The sequence below is a fragment of the Scyliorhinus canicula genome, chromosome 2 (genome assembly GCF_902713615.1).
Source record: "Scyliorhinus canicula chromosome 2, sScyCan1.1, whole genome shotgun sequence".
NCBI classification, from domain to species: Eukaryota; Metazoa; Chordata; class Chondrichthyes; order Carcharhiniformes; family Scyliorhinidae; genus Scyliorhinus; species Scyliorhinus canicula.
In genome coordinates this window covers 191,039,037-191,062,813 of record NC_052147.1, presented here as the reverse complement: position 1 = coordinate 191,062,813, position 23,777 = coordinate 191,039,037, and the positions used below count along the sequence as shown (strand labels likewise).

At 44.0% G+C, this 23,777-nt stretch overlaps 1 protein-coding gene across 1 annotated transcript in view; it reads left to right on the top strand.

Moving 5' to 3' along the window:
- The window catches only part of dnajc10 (DnaJ (Hsp40) homolog, subfamily C, member 10), a 75,726-nt gene that overhangs the window by 12,368 nt on the left and 39,581 nt on the right, over window positions 1-23,777 (top strand). Inside the window, exons 7-13 of the mRNA XM_038790285.1 lie at window positions 11-88; window positions 4,370-4,413; window positions 6,101-6,232; window positions 10,071-10,160; window positions 10,245-10,358; window positions 11,973-12,087; window positions 12,830-12,957. Coding sequence (XP_038646213.1) covers window positions 11-88; window positions 4,370-4,413; window positions 6,101-6,232; window positions 10,071-10,160; window positions 10,245-10,358; window positions 11,973-12,087; window positions 12,830-12,957 — 701 coding nt within the window. The remainder of the gene's footprint in view (window positions 1-10; window positions 89-4,369; window positions 4,414-6,100; window positions 6,233-10,070; window positions 10,161-10,244; window positions 10,359-11,972; window positions 12,088-12,829; window positions 12,958-23,777) is intronic.

The following is a 23,777-nucleotide window of genomic DNA, read 5'->3' as shown; positions in this document are numbered from 1 at the left end:
CTATTGTCAGGAAATTTTGCAAGTGCATTTAATACAGCATTCTCTTCTGGAATTGGCTGGCTGGTCACTTTCTGTGCTGGAACAGGAGGTAATAACTGAAGTCATTTTGCTTTATGTTTTCTGGTTAGAATCTAATTTCAAATATAAGAACATAAGAATTAAGAGCAGGAGTAGGCCATCTGGCCCTTTGAGCCTGCTCTGCCATGCAATGAGATCATGGCTGGTCTTTTGTTGGTTCAGCTCCACTAACCGTCCGAACACCATAACCCTTTATTCCTTTATTCTTCAAAAAAACTATCTTTATCTTGAAAACGTTTAATGAAGGCGCCTCAACTGCTTCACTGGGCAGGGAATTCCACAGATTCACAACCCTTTGGGTGAAGAAGTTCCTCCTAAATCCAGTCCTAAATCTACTTCCCCTTATTTTGTGGCTATGCTCCCTAGTTCTACTTTCACGCGCCAGTGAAAAATACCTCCCCGCATCTATCCTAACTATTTGGTTCAGAATTTTATATGTTTCCATAAGATCCCCACACATCCTTCTAAATTTCAACGGGTACAGTCCCAGTCTACTCGACCGCCCCTCGTAATCCAGCCCCCTCAACTCTGAGATTAACCTAGTGAATCTCCTGTTATGGGAGTTCTTGGTATTGGATTAATGGAGTTAGAGGTTCTCCGTTTCTCTTTCTTATCGCTTTCTCATCTCTGTGTGCCCTTAATACCACTCACCCACCACCACCACACACACACACCACAATATTTGCCATTAGGCAATTAGGTCAACTGTACTGCTCAGTAAGTCGGGTGGAATCAAATGTTTAGTTGTAAACCAATGAGCTGAACACCATCCTGATGTTGATTTTTCAATTTAATTCATTGGCTACATGAATGAATAAGGGAAATGAAATCTGGAACTGAATAACTAATAAGTTAGGAAGAGAGAGCAGTGATATCACAATCGGTGTTGGGACTGATAAGGGACAAGGAACGTAGAACAGTACAGTGCAGTAAAGGCCCTTCGGCCCACGATGTTGTGCCGACCATTTATCCTAATCTAAGGTCAACCTAACCTACGCCCCTTCAATTTACTGCTGTCCAAGAGTCACTTAACTGTTCCTGATGACTCTGACTCCACCACCTCTGCTGGCAGTGCATTCCACACACCCACCACTCTGTGTAAATAACCTACCTGTAACATCTCCCCTTCTCCAATCACTTTAAAGTTATGTCCCATCCTGACAGCCATTTCCGCCCTGGGGAAAAGTCTCTGGCTATCCACTCTATCCATGCCTCTCATCACCTTGTATACCTCTATCAAGTCACCTCTCCTCCTTCTTTGCTCCAGTGAGAAAAGCCCTAGCTCCCTCAATCTTTCTTCATAAGACATGCCCTCCAGTCCAGGCAGCATCCTGGTAAATCTTCTTTGTACTCTCTCCAAAGCATCCACATCCTTCCGAGAATGAGGCGACCATAACTGGACACAATATTCCAAGTGTGGTCTAACTAGGGTTTTATAAAGCTGCAGCAAAACCTCGTGGCTCTTAAACTCAATTCCCTGTTAATGAAAGCCAACACACCATATGTCTTCTTAACAACCCTATTAACCTGGGTGGCAACTTTGGAGGATCTATATACGTGGACCCCAAGATCCTTCTTCTTCCACACTTCCAAGAATCCTGCCTTTAATTTTGTATTCTGCATTCAAATTCGATCTTCCAAAATGAATCACTTCACATTTATTTAGGTTGAACTCCATCTGCCACTTCTCAGCCCAGCTCTGCTTCCTGTCAGTGTCCTGTTGTAACCTGCAACAGCCCTCAACATTATCTACAACTCCTCCAACCTTCGTGTCATGGGCAAACTTACTAACCCACCCTTCCACTTTCTCATCCAAGTCATTTATAAAACCACAAAGAGCAGAGGTCGCAGAACAGATCCTTGTGGGATACCACTGGTCACCGACCTCCAGGCAGAATACTTTCTATCCACTACCACTCGCTGTCTTCTTTTGGCCAGCCAATTCTGTATCTAGACAGCCAAATTTCCCTGTATCCCATGCCCCCTAACTTTCTGAATGAGCCTACCATGGGGAACCTTATCAAATGCCTTACTGAAATCCATATACACCACACCCACTGCCCGACCTTCATCAATGTGTCTCGTCACATCCTCAAAGAATTCAATGAAGCATGACCTGCCCCTCACAAAGCTATGCGGACTATCTTTAATCAAGTTATGTTTTTCTAAATAATCATAAACCCTATCTCAGAATATTTCCAATATTTTGCTCACCACAGACTTAAGGCTGACTGGTCTGTAATTCCCAGGGATTTCCCTATTCCCTTTTTTGAACAGGGGAACAACAGTTGCCTCCCTCCAAACATCCGGTACTACTCCAGTGGAGAGTGAGGACACAAAGATCACCGCCAACGGCGCAGCAATCTCCTCCCTCGCTTCCCGTAGTAACCAGGGGTATATCTCGTCAGGCCCAGGGGATTGTCTATCCTGATGCTTTTCAAAATTTCCAGCACATCCTCATTCTTAATATCAACCTGTTCAAGTCTATTAACCTGGTTCACACTGTTCTTATGAGCAACAAGGTCCCTCTCTCTAGTGAATACTGAAGCAAAATATTCATTTAGGGCCTCCCCCATCTCCTCAGAATCTAGGCATAAATTTCCTCCACTATCCCTGATCGGCCGTACTCTCACTCTGATCATCCTCTTATTTCTCACAATGGGAAACCTTGGGGTTTTCCCTAATCCTTCCCGCCAGGGCTTTTTCATGCCCCCTTCTAACTCTAAGTCCATTTTTGAGCTCCTTCCTGGCTACTTTGTAACCGTCTAGAGCCGTGTCAGATCCTTGCTTCCTCAACCTTATGTAAGCTTCCTTCTTCCTCTTGACTAGAAGCTCCACTTCTCTTGTAATCCAAGGTCCATCATCTTGCCATTCCTTCCTCAAAACTATCCAGCACTCGCAGCAAGTGCTCCTTAAACAACTCCCACATTATTGTTGTGCATTTCCCCAAGAACAATTGTTCCCACTTTATGCTCCCCAGCTCCTGTCTAATAACAGTATAATTTCCCCTCCCCCAATTAAATACCTTCCCATATTGTGTGTTCCTATCCCTCTCCATGACTATGGTAAAGGCAAGGTGTTGTGGTCACTATCACCAAAATGCTCTCCCACCGTGACATCTGATACCTGGCCTGGTTCGTTGCTGAGCACCAAGCCCAATATGGCCTCCCCCCTAGTCGGCCTATCTCCATATTGAGTCAGGAAATCTGACAAAATCTGCTCCATCCAAACCATTTGCAGTAAGGAGGTTCCAGTCCTTGGACGAAAAGTCGGAGAAACGCCTGGGGGCACCTAAAATCCCGCCCCCGCCATGGGAGAGATTCTCCGCCACCCGGGAAGTGGCGGGGGCAGGAATCTCGCCACTCCGATCGGAGAGGCCCCTGCGGCGATTCTCCGGCCCGGATGGGCCAAAGTCCCGCCGCTGGGAGGCCTCTCCCGCCGCCGAGGTTTAAACCACCTCTGGAACGGCGGGCTCAGCGGCGCGAGCAGGCCCCCGGGGTCCTGGGGGGGGCGGGCGGAAGCGGAAGAGAACCCCACATCGCGCATGCGCCGGCAGTGACGTCAGCGGCCAGCTGCCGCTGACGTCACTGCCGGCGCATGCGCGGACCGGCGAAAGCCTTTCGGCCAGCCCCGCTGCCGGGGGCGCCGGTTTTTAGCGCCGGTCTTCTGGTGGCAACCGCTCCGGCGCGGGGCTTGCCCCCAAAGGTGGGGAGAATTCCCCACCTTTGGGGGCAAGCCCCGCGCCGGAGTGCGTGGGGAGAATTCCCCACCTTTGGGGAGGCGCGACCCCTGAGTGGTTGGCGCCATTCCCCTACTCCGGGACCCTCCGTCACGCCGGGTAGGGGAGAATGCCGCCCCATATTGGGGAAGTTGAAGTCACCCACAACAAGTCTGTTACCTCTGCACCGTTCCAGGATCTGCCACCCAATCTGTTCCTCTAGCTCTCTGCTGGTATTGTGGGGTCTATTGAAAACTCCCAATAAAGTGACTGCTCCTTTCTTGTTTCTGACTTCCACCCATACGACTCAGTAGATAAACCCTCCTCAACTACCTCCTTTTCTGCAGCTGTGATGCACTCCCTAATTAACCTGGGTGAGAAGTATTGGGTATAGGAATGCAAGTGATTAGCCTGAATTGCTGATTGTGGAGGAAATGTATGAATTCAGGATAGGTAGTAGGAGTAGCATTAAGGTTGATATTAGCACTTCTGCTACTGATCTCAGTCTAAATGATTTTGTGAAAACGTTTCTTGGAATATAGGAATTTTTCACACACTGTTTTTGTTTTGTAGATTGCTTGTCTTCACAGACACAGCTTAAGTTAGCTGGAAGGCTGGTAAGTCTAATGTTTGTAAGATTAAAACATGATGCGCTTGACATCTAAAATGGAACACATAGCAAGTGCATTATTCAATAAAATTGTTTTGTTTTTCCATTTACTGAAAGCTTACCATCCACGATTAACTCTTTAATGCAGTCATATAGACTAATTAACAACATGAACCATACATTTGCACACTAAGATCACTCCTGATCTTTTGTTGACTTAATTGTTCTCACCTGGATAGGGATAGGAGACCTAACAGTGTGACTCAGCACTCCTTAGTTAGAGAAAATTGTCAGCCCCACTTCTGACTGCTGTTCAATAATTCCAACTGGAAAGCCCATGTGTGTGAAGACAGAGTCTGGATTTGCTGTCATGCAAACAGTAGTTGAATAGCCTACCAGTCTTCTTATGCCTGTATGTGAAGTAGAGTGAGATATTGAACATTATGGAAACTGCCAGCGGCAGTCAAAACCGCAGAAATGGAGGTGAGGTAACAAAAAATATTTGTAGAGAAATGGGAACTATCACTTACTTTTGTTAGACTCAGTGAAAATTCCGTCTCAGCTGCCAGTTTAGTCTAATTTGCTCTGTGAATCAATCGCAAGATGCTATAGTGCAGAAGGAGACCCAGCGAGTCTACACCGACCCTCTGAAAGAGCACTCTACCTTGGCCTACTCCCCATCCTATCCCTGTAATCCTATAACTCCATCTAACCTTTTAGACATCAAGGGAATGGCAAATCCACCTAACCTGCACATCTTTGGATTATGGGAGGAAATCAGAGCACCCAGAGGCAACCAGCACAGACACTGGGAGAAAGTGCAAACTTGTCGTAGACAGTCACCCAAGATCTGAATTGAATCTCGGTCCTTGGTGCTGTGAATGATGCATCAGTCAGTGTAATAATTTCATTCCCCATGTTTTCAGCTTCCAGCTCTAGTTAACAGTTGAGCACATTTCTTTCATATTCTCAATTTTATATTTTTTCTAATAATTTTAAATGATCTTATAAATTCCAATAGACATTGTAAGATTAGCAAGTGCAAATATTGGGAATCTTTTGTACTTAAAAATGACAACCGTAGTTGGAAACCAGCTATTTTGGTGAATGTGCCTGTTCATCCCCTTCCGTTGTCATTGTGAAAAGTTGTAGAATTTGATATTACAGTTGGGAATTGCCATCCTGAGATGGCAGTTAGGACACATTGGACAAAGTTGCAAGCACCTTGTTGCGTTTGATTGTGACAAAGTATCGATCTGTACTCTCTCTAATTCTAATGCCCATCACCTTGATAAATAAAAGAAAACTACACAATGTATTTTGGCATTCATGAGTGGTATATTGTGGATAAATCAAAGCAAAATACTACAGATTCGTGAAATCTAAAATAAAAGCATAAAATGCTGAAAAAACTCAGCAGATCTGAGAGCATCTATGGAACAAGAAACAGAGGAAACGTTTCGCGTCCATATGATTTGTGTTGGTAAATTTCAATCTTTGCTGTATTATGTGAGAGGTGGATACAATCCTTTAATGTGTTCAACTCCTTTGACTGCAGTTTCTTACTCATAAAATATTCCAGAGAATTTTGTAATTAACGTTTAATTTTGCAAGACCTCGGATTAGGAACAAACATCTTTAAAGTGTCTGTTCTTTGCATTTGATTATTCAAAATGGGTTTGGTTCATTCTTAGGAAGGACTTGTTCAAGTGGGCTGGATGGATTGCGCAACTCAGACTGAACTTTGCACAGATTTAGAGATAACCTCGAGTGCAACAATTTATTTTCCACCTGGTTCTACCATAAAACAGAAAGGTGGGATCTTGGTATGTACTTGTATATAAGTATATATGCAAAATGTACATACAAAGTAATGCGTGTCCATTTGTGGAAATTGTTTTTGCTAGGTTGTGTTCAGTTTTTAAAATCTGAAATGCTTTAGAGATCTGATTGGCTTCCTCAATACTGGGATGTAATTAGTTAGAGGCATCAGACCTCCTGAATCAACTTGAGAGAGTTGGCTGGGCAGAGAATAGAATCACAAGAGGAACTGAGTTTGTGTCAGGGTGCAAAAACAATTTCTTTGAACCTCCTAATTAGTCATGAGACACATCAACTCCAAACTTAAAGATTCCCATGATCCACTGTAATTTGCATTCCGACACATCTGGTCCACAGCAGATGTTATCTCCCTGGCCCAACACTCCTCTCTGGAGCATCTCAACAAGAAGGTCTCCTACCTCAGACTCCTATTAATTGACTATAGCTCCGCCTTCAACTCCATAATCCCAGTCAAACTCATATCCAAACTCCAAAACCTAGGACTTGGCTCCTTCCTCTGCAACTGGATCCTCAACTTCCTAAATTTCCTGAGAATGCGTATGTGCTGTTGTGCTTATCTTTACTGATTGTGATCTATGGGTTAAGAAGTTGAGGTGCATCTGTAAATTGGTAAGAGTCAATGCGGACATGTCGAGTTTCCTTAATTTCCTGAGAATGCGTATGTGCTGTTGTGTTTTCTTGGTCATAGCACGCAGTGGATGGACCAGGACAAAGACAGATTTTGGTGACGGTCACACCTAGGAATTTGAAGCTGTCAACCAGGAGCGTGTATGACACTTTGCTTCCTCAACTTCCTAACCCATAGATCACAATCAGTAAAGATAAGCAACAACACATCAATGATAGTCCTCAATACCGGGGCCCCACAAGGCTGCATACTTAGCCCCATACTACACTCCTTATACACACACGACTCTGTGGCAAATATTGGCTCCAAGTCCATCGACAAATTTGCTAATGACACGGCCATAGTGGGTCCAATCTTAAACATACGCATTCTCAGGAAATGAAGGAAATTCGACATGTCCGCATTGACTTTTACCAATTTACAGATGCACCACAGAAGCATCCTATCTGATTCCATCATAGCCTGGTATGGCAACTGCTCAGCCCAAGACCACAAGAATCTACAGAAAGTTGTGAACACAGGCCAGTCCACACGAGAACCTGCCTTCCCTCTGTGGACACTTTCGAATCCCGCTGCCTTGGGAAAGTGGGCAGCGTAATCCAAGATCCCTCCCACCCAGGTTATTTTCTCTTCCAATCCCTTCAATAAGGGAGAAGATACAAAAGTTTGAGAACACGCACTAGGATTCAAAAGCAGCTTCTTTCCCACTGTTACCAGACTCCTGAATGGCCCTCTTATGAACTGAACTGATCTCTCTACCTGTTCTCTACTGTTGTAGCACTATATTCCATATACTTCACCTCTTATGTATGTCTGTGTATTTACATTGCGTCTTTATTGTATGTCCAATGTTTTTCACATATGGAACAATCTGCCTGGACTGTACGCAGAACAATACTCATCACTAAGTGACAAATTTAAATCTAAATCTTTGCCTGCCATCACAGCCTCCAGAAATGCATCTGAGAACTATGGAGCTTTGATTCATAGCAGGCCCCTGAAACCTGCCCCTATTTATGTTCATGGAAAGACTCATGGAAAACCAGTGACTAGTTGAGAGAATTCACAGGATTTATACCCAGTTGGAAGAAAATTGACTCATTAGCGATAGATGGCATGGTTTTGTGATGGAGAGGTCGTGCCTCACTAACTTGATAGAGTTTTTTGAGGAGATGACAAAGATAATTGATGAGGGGAGGGCGGTGGATGTTGTTTACATGGACTTCACTAAAGCCTTTGTCAAGATGCTTCATGGCAGACACTTTCGAAAGGTGAAGTCACACGGGATCAAAGGTGAGGTGGTAAGATAGTTACAGAACTGGCTCAGTCACAGAAGGGAAAGGGTAGCAATTGAAAGGTGTTTTTCTGAATGGAAGGTTTGACTAGTGGTGTTCCACAGGGATCGGTGCTGGGGCTTCTGTTTGTTATATACATAAACGACTTGGGAGGAAAATGTAGCTGGTCTGATTTGTAAGTTTGCCGATGACACCAAGATTGGTGGTGTGGCAGATAGTGTTGAGGCTTGTCAAAGGATACAGCAAGACATAGATAGGTTGGAGACTTGGGCAGAGAAATGGCAAATGGAGTTTAATCCGGACAAATGTGGGGTAATGCAGTTTGGTAGGTCTAACATAGAGGGGAAATATGCCATAAATGGCAAAACTCTTCGGAATATAGAAAATCAAAAGAGATCTGGGCATGCATGTCCACAAATCTTTGAAGGTGATAACACAAGTGGACAAGGTAGTCAAGAAAGCATACGGAATGCCTCGACGGGTCATAGAGTTTAAAAACTGGCAAGTCATGCTACAGTTGTATAGAACCTTGGTAAGGCCACACTTGGAATATTGCGTACAATTCTGGTCACCATACTACCAGTGGAGGCTTTGGAGAGGGTGCAGAGGGGGTTTCCCAGGATGTTGTCTGGTCTGGAGGGTGTTAGCTATTTTGAAGAGGCTCGGACTGTTTTCATTAGAAAGACGGAGCTTGAGGGGTGACCTGATAACGGTCTACAAGATTATGAGGGATATGGATAGAGTGGATGGGCAGGCACTCTTTCCCAGGGTGGCGGGATCGTCACCAGGGGACATAGGTTGAGATATGTGAGGCATGTTTTTTACGCAGAGGGTGGTGAGTGCCTAGAACTCGTTGCCAGGGGAGGTTGTGGAAGCACCTACATTAACGGCGTTCCAAAGGCATCTTGACGAACACATGGATAGGATGGGTATAGAGGGATACGGCACAAGGAAGTGCTGAGGGTTTTGGCAAAGGTTGGTATCATGACCGGTACAGACTTGAGGGCCGAAGGGCCTGTTTTTGTGCTCTATTGTTCTTTGTTTATACACCGTGGACTATATTTTGTCTGCCATCCGAGAGTGAAGAGGTCCAGCGGTAGGTTAAGGGTGTTTTCACAGATGTTTCCTGGGTATCTCCAAGCCGAGTTTGAGTTGACTCATGTGCAAAGTTACTTAACGAAGCAATGCTCATATGTTTACCAAAATTAACTGTCCAGATTTTACTGTACATAGAACATAGAACAGTACAGCACAGAACAGGCCCTTCGGCCCTCGATGTTGTGCCGAGCAATGCTCACCCTACTTAAACCCACGTAACCCGTATCCCAACAATCCCCCCATTAACCTTACACTACGGGCAATTTAGAATGGCCAATCCACCTAACCCGCACATCTTTGGACTGTGGGAGGAAACCGGAGCACCCGGAGGAAACCCACGCACACACAGGGAGGACGTGCAGACTCCACACAGACAGTGACCCAGCCGGGAATCGAACCTGGGACCCTGGAGCTGTGAAGCATTGATGCTAACCACCATGCTACCGTGAGGCCCTAAATCTCACACCCTTTTTAAAAATTGGGCCTGATTAATAGGATAATAGCTCCTGTGCTGGGAATGTTTCCTAATGTTCTATTGCTTTGACACCAGCTGCGCAGGTTCAATCTTTGTATTGACTATGGTAGCTCACGGAGGTCTCTCTCCTTGCCTTGTCCGATGTTTGTTGTGGAGAGGTGCCTTTCAAGCTCTAACTGAGAGAGCCTATGGTCCTTCATGGACTGATCGTAATTACAATTTTAATTACAATAATAGATCGGCAAAATTATTTGGCTCTCTTGCGTCGTGTAAAAATCACTTTTTTACAACTCCTCTGTAGCCTATTTTAAATTATTTTTCCACAGTTTATCAATAGCCTCGATGCCAAAGAAATTTACATTGAAGTTATGCAGTATTTGCCAGATCTGGAAAAGCTCACTGAACATTCATTCCAGGTATGTTCAAATTGGAATTACAGTGGAACAGAAATGTACTCCGTGTTTCAACAACAAAATCAGCTTCATACTCTTCTTTTCCAGAGCAAGTTGACTCGTCATCGCTGGCTGGTTTTCTTTAAGTTTGGTGACGCAACAGAGCCTGGTGATTATGAGTTTAAAAAGACTACGGTTCTCCTACAAAGTGACAATATTCAGGTACAGCTGCTTAAGTGCGTTAAATGACCATTAAATGGATGATCAAACTGATTCTATCTGGCTCTGCTGTTAAGGCAGTTGGTAACTGAGCTGTATAAGCCAGTAATGTCCCAGGTTAAATCTCCAATTGGCGGTGAGGTTCTTGATTCCAGCTGATATGGCAGCTGCTGTGTTGCAATTGGCCTTAGTATTCCTGGGTTAGAGAGGAGAAAATTAGCACTCGTTCTCGCTCCTTATCACTTATTATACATGACCTTCATGAGGACAGGATTATGTTTGATTATGATATTGGAAAAAAAAAAAGGATATATTTCAAATTCATTGCACAAGGATAATCATGCTGTATCATTTTACTAATAGACACTGGGCCGCGATTCTCCGCAATGGCGGAGAATCGGGAAGGCTGCCGTGGAAGAGGCCGTCACCCACGGCAGCCTCCGCGCCCCCTCCCAGGACCCGATTCTCTCCTCTCCTCCCCCCCCCCCCCCCCCCCCCAAAATCAGGGCTAGGAGCGGGGCCCCGGGGGTCTCGGCAGTGCGGCCTTGACGACGGTCGTCAAGGACGCGCGCCAAGCATGCCGCCGGCTGACGCGCCTGATGACGTCAGCCACGCATGCGCAGGATGGCCGGCTCCAACCCGCACATGCGCGGGTGACGTCAGAAATGGTTGGGGGGGGGGAAGTACAACTTTGACCCTAATGAGCTGCAGAGGTTTATGATCAGGCCATTGTCTATTTTACTGAAGCACTTCTCATATTCTTTGAAAGTGCCTGCAGTAAGGATCTCTCGAATATTGTTGCTCCACCATAGGGGAAGAAAAGCTAACAGCAGTCTTGTCTCTAGTCTCCACAGGCCAGGGTGTCTACACATCTTTTCTGGGATTCTGTGCAAGCAAAGTGGGGGAACAGGTGAAAAGGAAACACTGGTCTGTATGAGCTTTCAAGCATTGTATGTGTATAGCTGAGATGTTCAGTAGTAGTGGTGTCTAATTGAAAGGTTCCTTGACAACTTATTAGGTTAACTCAGTAAGCTGTCTGCTATAATTTCTCAAATTTACATTCAATCCCTTATCTTTGCTGAGTTAACTGAATTCGACTATGGTTGTGGTATAATGAGCATCCTCCGAAGCCATGGGTACAGGGTAATAAAATGTCCGAAGTTGTTTCTATGATTATATCTAGTGATTTCTACTGGCAGTACATTAGTTAAGAATGGGATTGGGCTCGTCATTGATGTCAAATAGCCAATCAACAATTATAAACAATGAATAAGGTGCAAAATGACAACATTCACTTGCTGAACCATACCCCAGCAAGAAGTCAACACCTTCAAGAAGGCAGAATGTTGGTGTTAGGAGACGGAAGTTAGAGTTGCATAACTGCCCTGCTAGCTTGTGGAGTTGATTTTTGGCTGCTTTCTTGCCTGAAAGAAAATGTATTTAAAGGCTTTGAGTTTCTGTTAGTATCTTGTTTTAAATTGCATACAAGCTAGAGATTTGTATGATTTTTCAAATTACATCAGCAAAGTTCAATAATATTCCTAAAATTGTGGCATGCAGATAGAATACGTTAACGATAAAATACTTTTACACAAATAAATGATGCTGTTTTTCCAGGTTGCAACTTACGACTGCGATGTCGGAGCACTCATCTGCAAGAGCCTCTATATCCACCAACCTTGTGTTGTACTATTCAAAGGCAGCGGAACACGTGCCTTTGAAATACATCATGGTAAGAACTCTGTTCTTGAGCGAAAACCAAATGTTTTTAACATCTTGGCTGTTCTTTATAATTTATTCTTTTTCTGGACACATTACATGAAGAAAGAAAGGGAACTCTGGCTTGTGGATTTTTTTGCACCAGTAAGTTTTCAGCCCCACTTGACCATGGGTCGCAATACAGTGAAATAAAAGATAATTTCTAGAGTAAGCTTTGACTAGTATTAGGAAGAGGTTAGCTTTTATTGGTATGCATGGTGTCAGTTCAGCAGACTGGTAGTACATGTGGCTCTAAATCAAAAGATTGTGGGTTGAGGACCCGCCTAAGACTTCAGTACATAATTCAGGCTGAAACTTCAGTACCACAATGCCAGTGGTGCTGTCTTTCAGGTCAGAGATTAAACCAGGACCCTGTCTGTCCTTTCACATGGATGACAAAGACAATGTCAGGGAAGCCATGCCACTGTTTAAAGGTAACTTAAAACCATTTTTTGTTATGCTACCCAGCAATTACCTGTTAACACTGCTACCCAAAGAATTGCCTATAGAACATTCCATGAATAACTCATTAGTTGTGAAACGTTTTTTGTTCTCCTCAAGTTGTTTAAGGAATTTTTTTTTTCACCCACATAGTATTAGCATCTTCTGCAAAGAAATCCTTTGTCTAGGATATTCTTTCTTTCTATCGATTGAATATGAAATGTGTAATTGTTTTATATTTCATTCATTGTTCATGATGCATTTTATCTTAAAAGGTAAGAAGGTTCTCTACGACATAGTGTCCTTTGCCAGAGAGAGCATCAATGCACCTGTTATCACGCTGAGTCCGAAGAATTTTCCGAAGAAAGAAAGGGAACCCTGGCTTGTGGATTTTTTTGCACCAGTAAGTTTTTTTTCTTGAAATATAACATAGCAGGAAAGGGTGGCGGAGAGGGAAGAAAATAATGATGAAAAATTAAAGATAGGGATCTTTGACTTCAGATGGATATCTTCCAGTTAGTTCTTTTCTCCAGTTTAGGTCTTCAGTTGGGTGTTATCTTATCCTTCAGCTTGTAATGATCCTCACTGTAGACTTGCCGAGATAGCAGTCAACCAGCAGCCGAAAGAGAGAGGGGGACAAAACACGGCTTCTTACTTTGAGGGTCTCGTGTCTTTTGCTGGGTTCACCGAAATCCTTCACCTGGCAGGAACAAAACGCTGTCCATTGCCAGTCAGAATACTGTCCCTAGCCAACTCATTTGCTGCCAGCCACCCAATGGAGCCAAATCTCTCTAATCTGCTGGGTGCCAGAAAGTCTGTGATTTTCTTTTCCCAAATACAAAAGTGTGAGGACATATTTGAATTCTATACTTCCTCAGCTTGACTTAAAGGTATATCTCAATTAATAATCGCCAGACCAAGAAAACAATAAAGATAAAGTAAAAGAAATGGGAACAGAGGGAAATCAAAAGATGGAACTCTTAACAATATCGAAAATGATTTTATGTTAACAATGCTGGCTTACCAGTCATTTCGCTGATTGAAACATTCTTGCAGCATTGTGGTGTAGTCTAATTTGCCTATATACTTGTTAAAAGAACTTGCAACTGCATTCTGATATTGACTGAATTTGCCACAATGTGGAGCTTGGCAATTTCTGCTGATTATATTTGGTCTTGTAACTGGTGTATGGTCCACATTAGAACATGATAACAGTGAGGAGGGAAGGTTGATGTGCGGACAGTACAAGGTAAACACAGTTTGGATGTAAGAAGGTTTCAGGCAAGATTGTACAGATGGGGAAAGATAGTGGTAATGTTAGTGGATTAGCAATGTAGGCTAATGCTCTGGGCACTCTGGTTCAAATATCAATAGAATTTAAATTGAATTAATCTGGAATTTAAAGATAGTCTTGATATTGGTGGCCATGAAAACCACTCTCGATTGTGGTAAAAACCCATCTGGTTCACAAATGTCCTTGAGGGAAGAAAATGTGCAGTCTCTGCATGGTCTGACCTATGTGTTAGTCCAGACCCACAGCCATCTTAAATCACATGGTTATATCAAACCCCTCTAAAGTCTAAAAGGAATTAAACTGGACATGCCACCTTGAATTGACATAGGCACTGGAAACCACAATAACTCAGCAAGCCCCATCAACCCTGCAAAGTCCTCCTAACATGTGATGTGTGTGCCAAAATTAGGAGAGCTGCCCAAAGACTAGTGAAGCAACTATCTTGTCACGGAACCGTATCTTACAGAGAATTACCAAATATCATCATCATCCCTGTTGCCATCTCTGCGGGTATACCCTGTCCCACCAACAGGACAGACACAACCGAGGTGGCAGCAGAGTGGTATACAGTCGAGAGGGAGTTACCCTGAGAATCCTGAAAATCGACTCTGGGCCTCATGAATTCTTGGCATCCGATCAAAAGTGGGCAAGGAAACCTCCTGCTGATTACCAAACACTGCCTCCGCTTTAGCTGATGAATTAGTACTCCTCCATGTTGAACACACTTGACAGAAACATTGAGGGTGGCAAGAGCACAGAATGTACTCTGGGTGGCGGTCTTTAAAATCCATCAAGAAGAGTGGCTCGGTAGCACCACTACTGATTGAGCTTACCGAACCATAAAGGGCATGGCTGCTAGACTGGGTCTGCAACAGGTGGTGGATGACTAACAAGGGGGAAAAATCTGCTTGACACGTTCTCACCAATCTGCCTGTCCAAGATTCATCTGTCCATGATCGTATTGGTAGAAGTGACCACCGAACAGTTGTTGTGGAGTCAAAAGTGCCATCTTCACATTGAGATACCCTCCATTGTGATGTTTGACGCTACCCCGTGTATTTCAAACAGATCTAGCAGCTCAAAACTGGACATCCATGAGGTTCTGTGGACCATTAAGAGCAACAGAATTGTGCTTGACTGCAATCCGTAACCTCATGGCTCTGCATATTCTACACACTGCCATTATCATAAAACTGGAGGATCCACGCTGGTTCAATGAAGAGTGCAGGAGCAGCACTAGGCATATCTAAAATTAGGTGCAAACCTGATGAGGCTACAGCACAGATTGCATGCTAAACAGCGGAAGCAGCAGGCGATAGACAGGGATAAGCGATCCCACAATCGGCAGATCAGATCTAAATATGAAGAGTGGTGCCAATTAAACAACTAAATGGAAAAGCAGCCCAACAAATATGCCTATCCTTAAAGACTGCAAATCAGTGTAAATAATTGCAAATCAGTGTAAAAGGCAAGACTGAAGCATTTGTAGCTGTCTTCAGCCAGAAGTACCAAGTGGGTGATCCATCATGGCCTTCTCTTAAGGTCCCCAGAATCACAGATGCCAGTCTTAAGCAATTTGATTCACTCCATATGATAGCAAGAACCAACTGAAAGTACTAGATGCTCCATAGACTTTGGACTTCAACCACATTCTGAAGAACTAGCAGCTTTGCTATCCAAACTGTGCCAGTACTACAACAGTAGTATCTACCCATCAATCTGTAAAATTGACGCGGCATGTCCTGTCCAAAAAAAACAGCACAAATCCAACCTGGTCCATTATCACCTGATCCATTTACACTCGATTAGCAATAAAGGGATGGAAGGTGTTGCAACAGCACTATCAAGTGTCACTTGCTCAGCTCACTGACGCTCAGTCTGGTTTCCACCAGGATCACTCAGCTCCTGGCTTCATTACAGCCTTGGTCCAATCATGGACAATAAAGAAGAATGACAGAAGTGAGGAGAGAGTGACTGCCTTTGACATTAGGGGAGCATTTGACAGAGTGAGGTATTAAGAAACCTGAGCAAAACTAGTTTCAATGGGATTTGGGGAAAACTCTCCACTGGTCGGTGCCATACCTAGCCCAATGGAAGTTGGTTGTGATTATAGAACGTCAATTATTTCAATTCCAGGACATAACTGCAAGAGTTCCTTAGGGTAGTGTTCTAGGTCCAGCCATCTTCAGCTGCTTCATCAATGACTTCCCCTCCATAGGGGCTTTTCACAGTAGCTTCATTGAAGCCTACCTGTGACGATACGCGATTATTATTATCATCACATCAGAAGAATGGACGGTCGCTGATAATTGCTATTCTCGACTCCACAGATACTGAAGCCGTCTATGCCATGTGTCGCAAGACCTGGACAATATTCAGAATTGGCTAATTGAAAGTAACATTTGTGCCACACAGGTGCCAGGCAATGACCATCTCCAACAGGGAGAATCCAAACATCTCCCTTGACATTCAATGACATTACCATCGCTGAATCTCCCACTATCAACATCCTGTGAGTTACCATTAACCAGAAACTGAACTGCACCAACCACATAAATACCATGGGCTCGATTCTCTGGTCGCGATGCACTCAAGCAAGAGCACAAAATGGCCGGAGAATCCCGGGAGAGCCCTCGCGCGGACCTCCAAACAGCCTCCGTGCCTCGCAGGATTCACCCAAATCCCATGAGTGTCGGAGTCAGAACTCCGCCCAAAAGGGGAGGGACGAAACAGCACGACCGAAGTCGATCTTAAACTACTTAAGACCTACTTACCGGGGATACATCAGCCTCCCAAGGGAGGCTGCAGCCAAGCACCGTTCAGCACTGGTCCACACAAACATGGACCAGGCAGAAATGTAGGGGCTCTCCTAGGCCCATTGGAGACCCCTGGGTGGTCAGTATCAGTGCAGGGTGGCTCCCTGGCCCTCCCCTGGAACGCAGGCACTCCCACACTGCCACTTCCAAGGTGCTCAGGTAGCTGCCAAGCTGGGTGGAGCATTGCCAGGGTGAAACTGCCAAATGTCGAGGCCCGAGGGTGGAGGGGAGTTTGAAGGGTGAGGGTGTGCAGAGCAGGTAAATAGGGGCATCTGGGTGGTTGGGGAGAGACCGGTGCAGATACTGGAACGGAAGGGGTGCTGTAAGATGGCTTGTGGGGGGGTGAACCTGAAGTGGTGGGGGCAATCCCATAGTGGGGTGCCCTCACTTGGGGGGGGGGGGGGGGGGGGGGGGGTGATATTGCCCATGTGTGTGGGCGGTGAGGGTGACATTGGCCACGGGTGGGGGTTGGACCCACAAGCTCACTTGGAGATTGGGGCACCCTTTCAAAATGGCGGCCCGATATCTGACTTCTGCTCCCCAGTGCTAAAAAAAATTCTAAGTGTGGGGTAAACCGGTGAGAAACTCCCCAGGGTCCAAAAATGTGATGAAGTGTCATTGAGTAGCAGTGGGGAACTCGCCGGCAGAGCCAGCAGAAAACTCCCTGAAAAACCCGGCATAAATTAACTTAGACATTTTTTGGGAGAATCGCCGTCATGCCTCCAAAGCAGGTGAAGAGATCTCCCAAGCAGTTCAAGTGAAGTTTCGCAACACTAAAACTCAGTAGAAATTTGAGTTACACTTATCAGATGCAAATAAGAATCTTCTATTGCCTCTACCTGATTACAATTGAGAGAAACTTAAATCTATTGTCAATAAAGTCTTGCTAGGGGATCAATGATATGGTGGGGTTTATCAAATTGGAGAGGGTGAAATTTGCCCTGAGGGGATCAGTACAGGGGTTTTTCAGGCGGTGGCAGCCTTTCCTAGATTTCTTGGCAGAACGGTAGGGAAAAAGGCCAGCAGCAGCAGCCCGGGGGGGGGGGGGGGGGGTTGGGTTTGTTTCTGTGGGTTGGGTTGAAGGAACGTGTACATGTGTTCTTTATGACGGGCGTTAATCTATTTCTTCTTTTTTGTATTTACCGGGGGGGGGGGGGGGGGTGTTTGCTCTTTTTTGTTTTCTTAGTTGTTAATATTTTTTGTTAATATTTTCTGTTATTGATATTTTGTGAAAATCTGAATAAAAATTATTTTAAAAAAAATAAAAAATAAAGTCTTGCTAGCAAAAGACTTAAAGAGAAGTAATGTATAAAACTATTTAACTTTCAAAATAATACAGAAATGGTTTCTTGCTTACGGCAAAACAGCTTGCATGAACTTCAAGAGTTAGAGTAGAAAAGTGAAAATATGAAAGTTAAGGATATCAAGTAGTTAGATCAAAGTATAGAGTGATCCTGGATAGAAAATGGCTGTGCGGACCCTCGTGTTTAAGGAGAATGTTATCAGTCTGAGGCCATCTGTCTATACCTCTATGTCGTCCTAATTGGTTTGGGTGAGTTTCAAATACATTTGATTCAATGGCTAACTGTCAATCCTCAATGTGCAACATAAGTTTTAAATGTTTCATGTTTGAATATTTGTGTGTGCTATGGAATGTGATTTTTGTGCTGTAATCAAGTCTGGTTTTTACTGGTTTTCTGCTGACTTCACTTCATCCATATTCTGAATAATAGTGGCTTTATATTGCTATGGTGCTTACTTCGACCTTGATCTTGATTACTGGTACAGCTCATTTCTTAATATGAAACTAACTTTGAAATCTGTTCATTAGAACAATAGTCCGTTCATATTGTCAGTAAAAATGTTTTTATCTCCAATTTGTTTGTGGATGTGTCAGGCTTTGAACCTCTGTTTAAGTTATCTGTTCTGTCATGACCTAAGGTTATGAATACTGAAATCCTTATTTTAAAATGGGTATTAAATAGCCTTTTACCTGTCAGAAAATAGCTGATTTCCTTCAGCAGGTCAGAGGCTAGGGATTCTGCAGTGGGTAACTTCTTGACTCTCTATAGCCAGTCCACCATCTACAAGGCACAAGTCAGGAGTGTGATGGAATGTTCTCCATTTGCCTGAATGAGTGTAGCTCTAACAACACTCAAAGCTCGACATATTCCAGGACAAAGTAGCTCAATTGATTGGCACCCATCCATCACTTTCAACATTCACTCATTCCACAATTGACACAGTGAGTATTATCTACAAGGTCCACTGCAGCAACTCACCAATGCTCCTTCAACAGTACCTTCCAAACCTGCAGCCTCTATCACCTAGAAGACCAAGGGAAGTAGGTGGATGGGAACACCACTACCTGCAGGTTTCTCTCCAAGTCTCATAACAGCCTGTCTTGGAACTAAATTGCCGTTCCTTCACTCTCGCTGGATCAAAATCCTGATGTGCCCTTTCTAACAGCATTGTGGATGAACCTGCACCATATGGACTACAGTGGTTCAAGAAGGCAGCTCCCCACCACCTTCTCGAGTAATTAAAGATGGGCAATAAATGCTGACCTAGCCAGTGATGCCTTCACTGAACAAATAAAAGTAAAAGACCATACTGTAAAAAGTCTCATCTTTGCATTACAGTACTTCTATTGTCACTTCTTTTCTAAGAGTCATTTTATTACTAAATCACAACAATAGTTAACCATGTGGGTATTATCTGCATTTTTTTTGCATTTGAAGAAGTCTAAAAACATACCTCAATTTAACAATTATTTGCAGAGCATTTGTTTCTCTCTTGTATTCAAACCGTTATGAAAACTATTTACCCGAGGGTGAATCCTACCTCTGATTAGCTGCCTAACAATGTTCTGAGTTCCTGGTAGGTATTAATCAGTAGACACTTCGTTTTAAACCACTGTACAAATTTCTGGAAAAATCTCTGCAAAGGATTGGTGTCACAGTTTTACTTGGTTTCTGTATTTGGAACTGCCCATTAAGGAGATTAGAACTGAGCCTAAATCCGAATATAGTTGGACCACCTGTGTTGTAATTCTAGTCTGTTCGCCATACCTACAAGAAGAATCAAATGCCTTGTGACCACTTGTTATTGAATTCTACTGTCCTGTAGTGGGCCAAGATGGTGTTTGCTGTGGCACTCTGTATATTGTGAGATAGAAGCCTCATTACTGCATTCTGAGACTAATGTAGATACTTAATCGATGTTGAACAAATAATAAAAACTATTTTTTGTAGCTGTTCTTCCACTTAAGGCTTCATGCAGACCAAAAATCAGTCTTCAATTTCTGAGATCTGACAGGAATTAAGAACATATTGCAAAACATTTTAACACAAGACCTCTGAAGAAGTCTCAAATCTCACATTTGTAAAGGTGGTCACCGCTGCAAACTCATAATCAACAGCATGGCTTGAAGAATTCGAAATGTGCACTCAACAGTAGAATTAGGCCCAAGACAATTTAAAATCTTTCTCTTCATGGAGGTTATCGACTCAAATGTTTATTTTTAAAAAACTACGTTTAATAAAAGATTTTTGCTTTTGTCGTGCTACCTACTTTGCACTTTCATGTATGAATTCATGATTCATACAAAAATTAATAAATTGCATTTTGTTCCAAGATGCTCTTAGAAATTAGCTTTGATGCTCAGCAGGCAGCCTGAATGTAAGTAATGCTGCTGATATTATCAAAGAAATAGGAAGTTGGCATTGTTCTATTGTGGAAAAATTAGGAATGTCATCTCTTAATTGGGAGCTTCCCCTTCTAATCCCCACATCACTGGGTTTAATTCATATTAATGATAAGTGGATGTCAATTTTTGTTTAATATTATATAATTTTATTATATGGTGTTTATTACATATATTTATGACATAAATATATCCTATAATAAATATATGCGACATAAAAATATGCCGTATTTTTATTTTTTACCAAATCAAAATGAACTGTTGCTAAGCTTATTTTTACTCTCGGAATAAGCAGACGCTGAACACTCCTCCGATATTTTCTAACTAGATTGTCTTTAATCTCCTTCTGGCAAGTACTGGTAGAGATCATTTCCCCCACTCGGGATCCTGTTGTTTTACAAAGTGATATTTATTAAACCTTTTGGCTATGTTTCATAATAGTTTTTGTGAAAATTCAGTACCACATTTTGAGGGAAATTAATGAGATGATCGTAATTTCAACCCAAAGATCTAGATTTGAGCCTATCTAAACATAACAGAAGTACCGACACAGTTCTGCTGCAAGCAGTGAGACTTGATTCTCGGTTCAGAACTTGAACTTTTTTCAGTAGCGCACCTTCCAGCTTAATTTTACAGGAGGAAGACAATTAGTAGGCCATCTCTGTGTCTATGGTCCAATTAGGAATCACTGGTGGGCTGTGGAGGCAGGTGAGCCAATCAAGGCTCTCAAAGGGAAGGGTGACCTGCAGCCCCACAGTGAAGGCTGTGTGCTACTGATCTGAATAGACCAAGAGAGCGCAGCTAAAGGTGGAGGTGAAATAACAACAATGTTACAGATAGTCAATCCCTCCCACCCAGTACTAGCTCATGGATATCTGCAAATGAGGCACATCCATTTGCAGATGGCATTTGGATTTTTAGGTTGGCCCTTCAATTTAAAACTTCATGTTCATCTCATGCCACTCTGACCTCTCATTCTGCTCTTGCCTCCTCTGAGTAAGCAGGCTGCAGACAAAGTCAGAATCCCATGTGCATTTGGCAAAATTACAGTCTGTTCAAGAAACGCCTGCTCATTACATCAATAATTGTCATAACTATATGACCTCTGCTGCCACTCATTAACCACTGCACTCCCAGCTCTGGGAAATATGCGGAGGCATATCAGCGAACTAAGCCAACGCTTTTTCCTAAATTTTTCAACTCTGTTTTTCCCTCCCACCCCATACCATTCCCAGCCACCAAAGTTGTCTCCATGGAGTTAGGTGTCATGAATCCACCTGGAAACAAACAGTAGACAGTATTCAAAGGGTCTCAATTGGTATGCATCTCTCCCAGTAATGAGTTTAGAACGGCAGTTTAGATAATAATCAAATGAGAATAGTTTATGAAGGCGAAACAGATTATACACAATTATATATACTGTACAGTCAAGGAAGTTGATGGGAGCAGACAGCTGAATACACGGAATGTATAACCAAAGAATAACAAAGGTATGATTTACCAGTCCCTGAGATGCCCGGAGAGGCAGTTACCATCTAAGTCTCAGAAAGCAGAGGGACCAGTTTACAGCCACCAAGCTGAAGGCCAAGTTTACAGCAAACAATTTTTTAAAAAATCTTTTTATTGGCATTTCTCATATCAATAAACAGTTGTGTATATGTACACATCCCATTTTTCTTGCCCGTGCTAATTTCCTTTATTATACAGAGAGGTTTAGTTTGTCCTTTGTTTAACTGACCCTATGTGCATTTTGTTCCCCTCTGGATCGGTCTATGGTTCCTCCCCCTTCCCCATTGCCCCATCAGCTTCAGCTGTGCTTTTCTTTTCCGGACAGAATGGAAAAGAAAAGGAGGGGTAGCCCCCCCGCCCCCTCACATCTCTTGTGGTGTCCCCACCTTCCTTCCGCCCCCCCCCCCCCCCCCCCCCCCCCCCCCACGCCCCAGATTGCGCAGTCTTTTGGTACCTCATCCATCTCGGTGTTTTTTAAAAATTCGTATTAGGTTACTCCCCGTTGCTAGCCTCGAACAGGTTTTGGAACAGTCCGACAAAGTGCCCCCAAGTATTCAGGAAGCCTTCCTCTGACCCTCGAGTGGCATACTTAATCTTGTCCAGGTGGAGAAATTCCAAAAGATCAGCGAGCCAGTCTGCAGCTGTGGGTGGTGCTGCCGATCACCAGCCAAGCAGGATTCTCCAGCATGTGATTAGGGAATCGAAAGTGAGAGCGTTGGCCCCATTCCCCATGTGTAACTCTGACTGCTCCGATACCCCAAAGATTGCCACTATTGGGCATGGCTTCACCATCACAACCTTGGACATTGCCTAGGAGAAGGCTGTTCAGAAGTCCGCAAGCTTGGGGCATGCCCAAAACATGTGGGTGTGGTTGGCCGGCCCTCTGGCACTGCTCACATTTGTACTCCACCTCCGGGAAGAACCTGCTCCTTCGGGTTCTGGTCAGGTGCGCTCTATTCACCACTTTGAGCTGCATTACGCTTAGCCTTGCGCAGGAGGATGTGGAGTTGACCCTGCTCAGTGCTTCGCTCCAGAGACCCCTTCCTACCTCTGTCCCCAGATTGCCCTCCCATTTTTGTCTGGTCTCGTCCAGTGGAGTCCAGGCTCTGTCCAGTAGCTGTCTGTATATATTCCCACATAGACCCCCTTCTCATTGCTTGTGCTTATCATGTCCTCTAATAGTGTGGTTTCTAGGGGCTCGGGGTACCTACTGTCTCTTTGTGGAGGAAATGTTTTATTTGGCGGTGTCTCATTTCCTGTTCTTTTGCTAGCCTCCACTTCCTTGTCAGTTCATCCAGTGTCGCCACTCTGTGCCCTACATAGAAGTCCCCGACCGTCAGTGTGCCCCCATCCTGCCTCCATCTTTTGAAGGTGGTATCCAGCATGGCTGGGGGGAATTTGTGATTGCTGCATATGGGAGCCGTGGGGGACATTTTCGTTATCCCGAAGTGTTGTCTCAGCTGGGCCCACGTTCTCAGCGTGGCCGGTACCACAGGGCTCGTTGTGTATCTTGTTGAGGAGGATGGGTGTGTTGCTGTGGCCAGGGCCCAGAAGGTCGTTCTTTTACAGGATGCCTCCTCCATTTGTACCCAATATGTGTTGGGTTCTTGTACCCATCCCCTCACTCTTTCTGCTGTTGCTGCCCAGTGGTAGTATTGCAGGTTTGGTAAGGCCAAGCCCCCTTTGATTTTCCTTCTTTGCAGTGTCTGTTTGGGGTTTCTTGGGTTCTTTCTCTCCCCCCCCCCACACACACACACACACACACACAAACGCCATAATTAGAGTGTCTAGGTTTTGGAAACTGCCTTGGTGATGAAGATCGGAATGGATCTAAACCTTGGCAGTACGTTCATCTTGATCATCTGCACTCTTCCCGCCTGGGAGACTGGGAGTGAGCC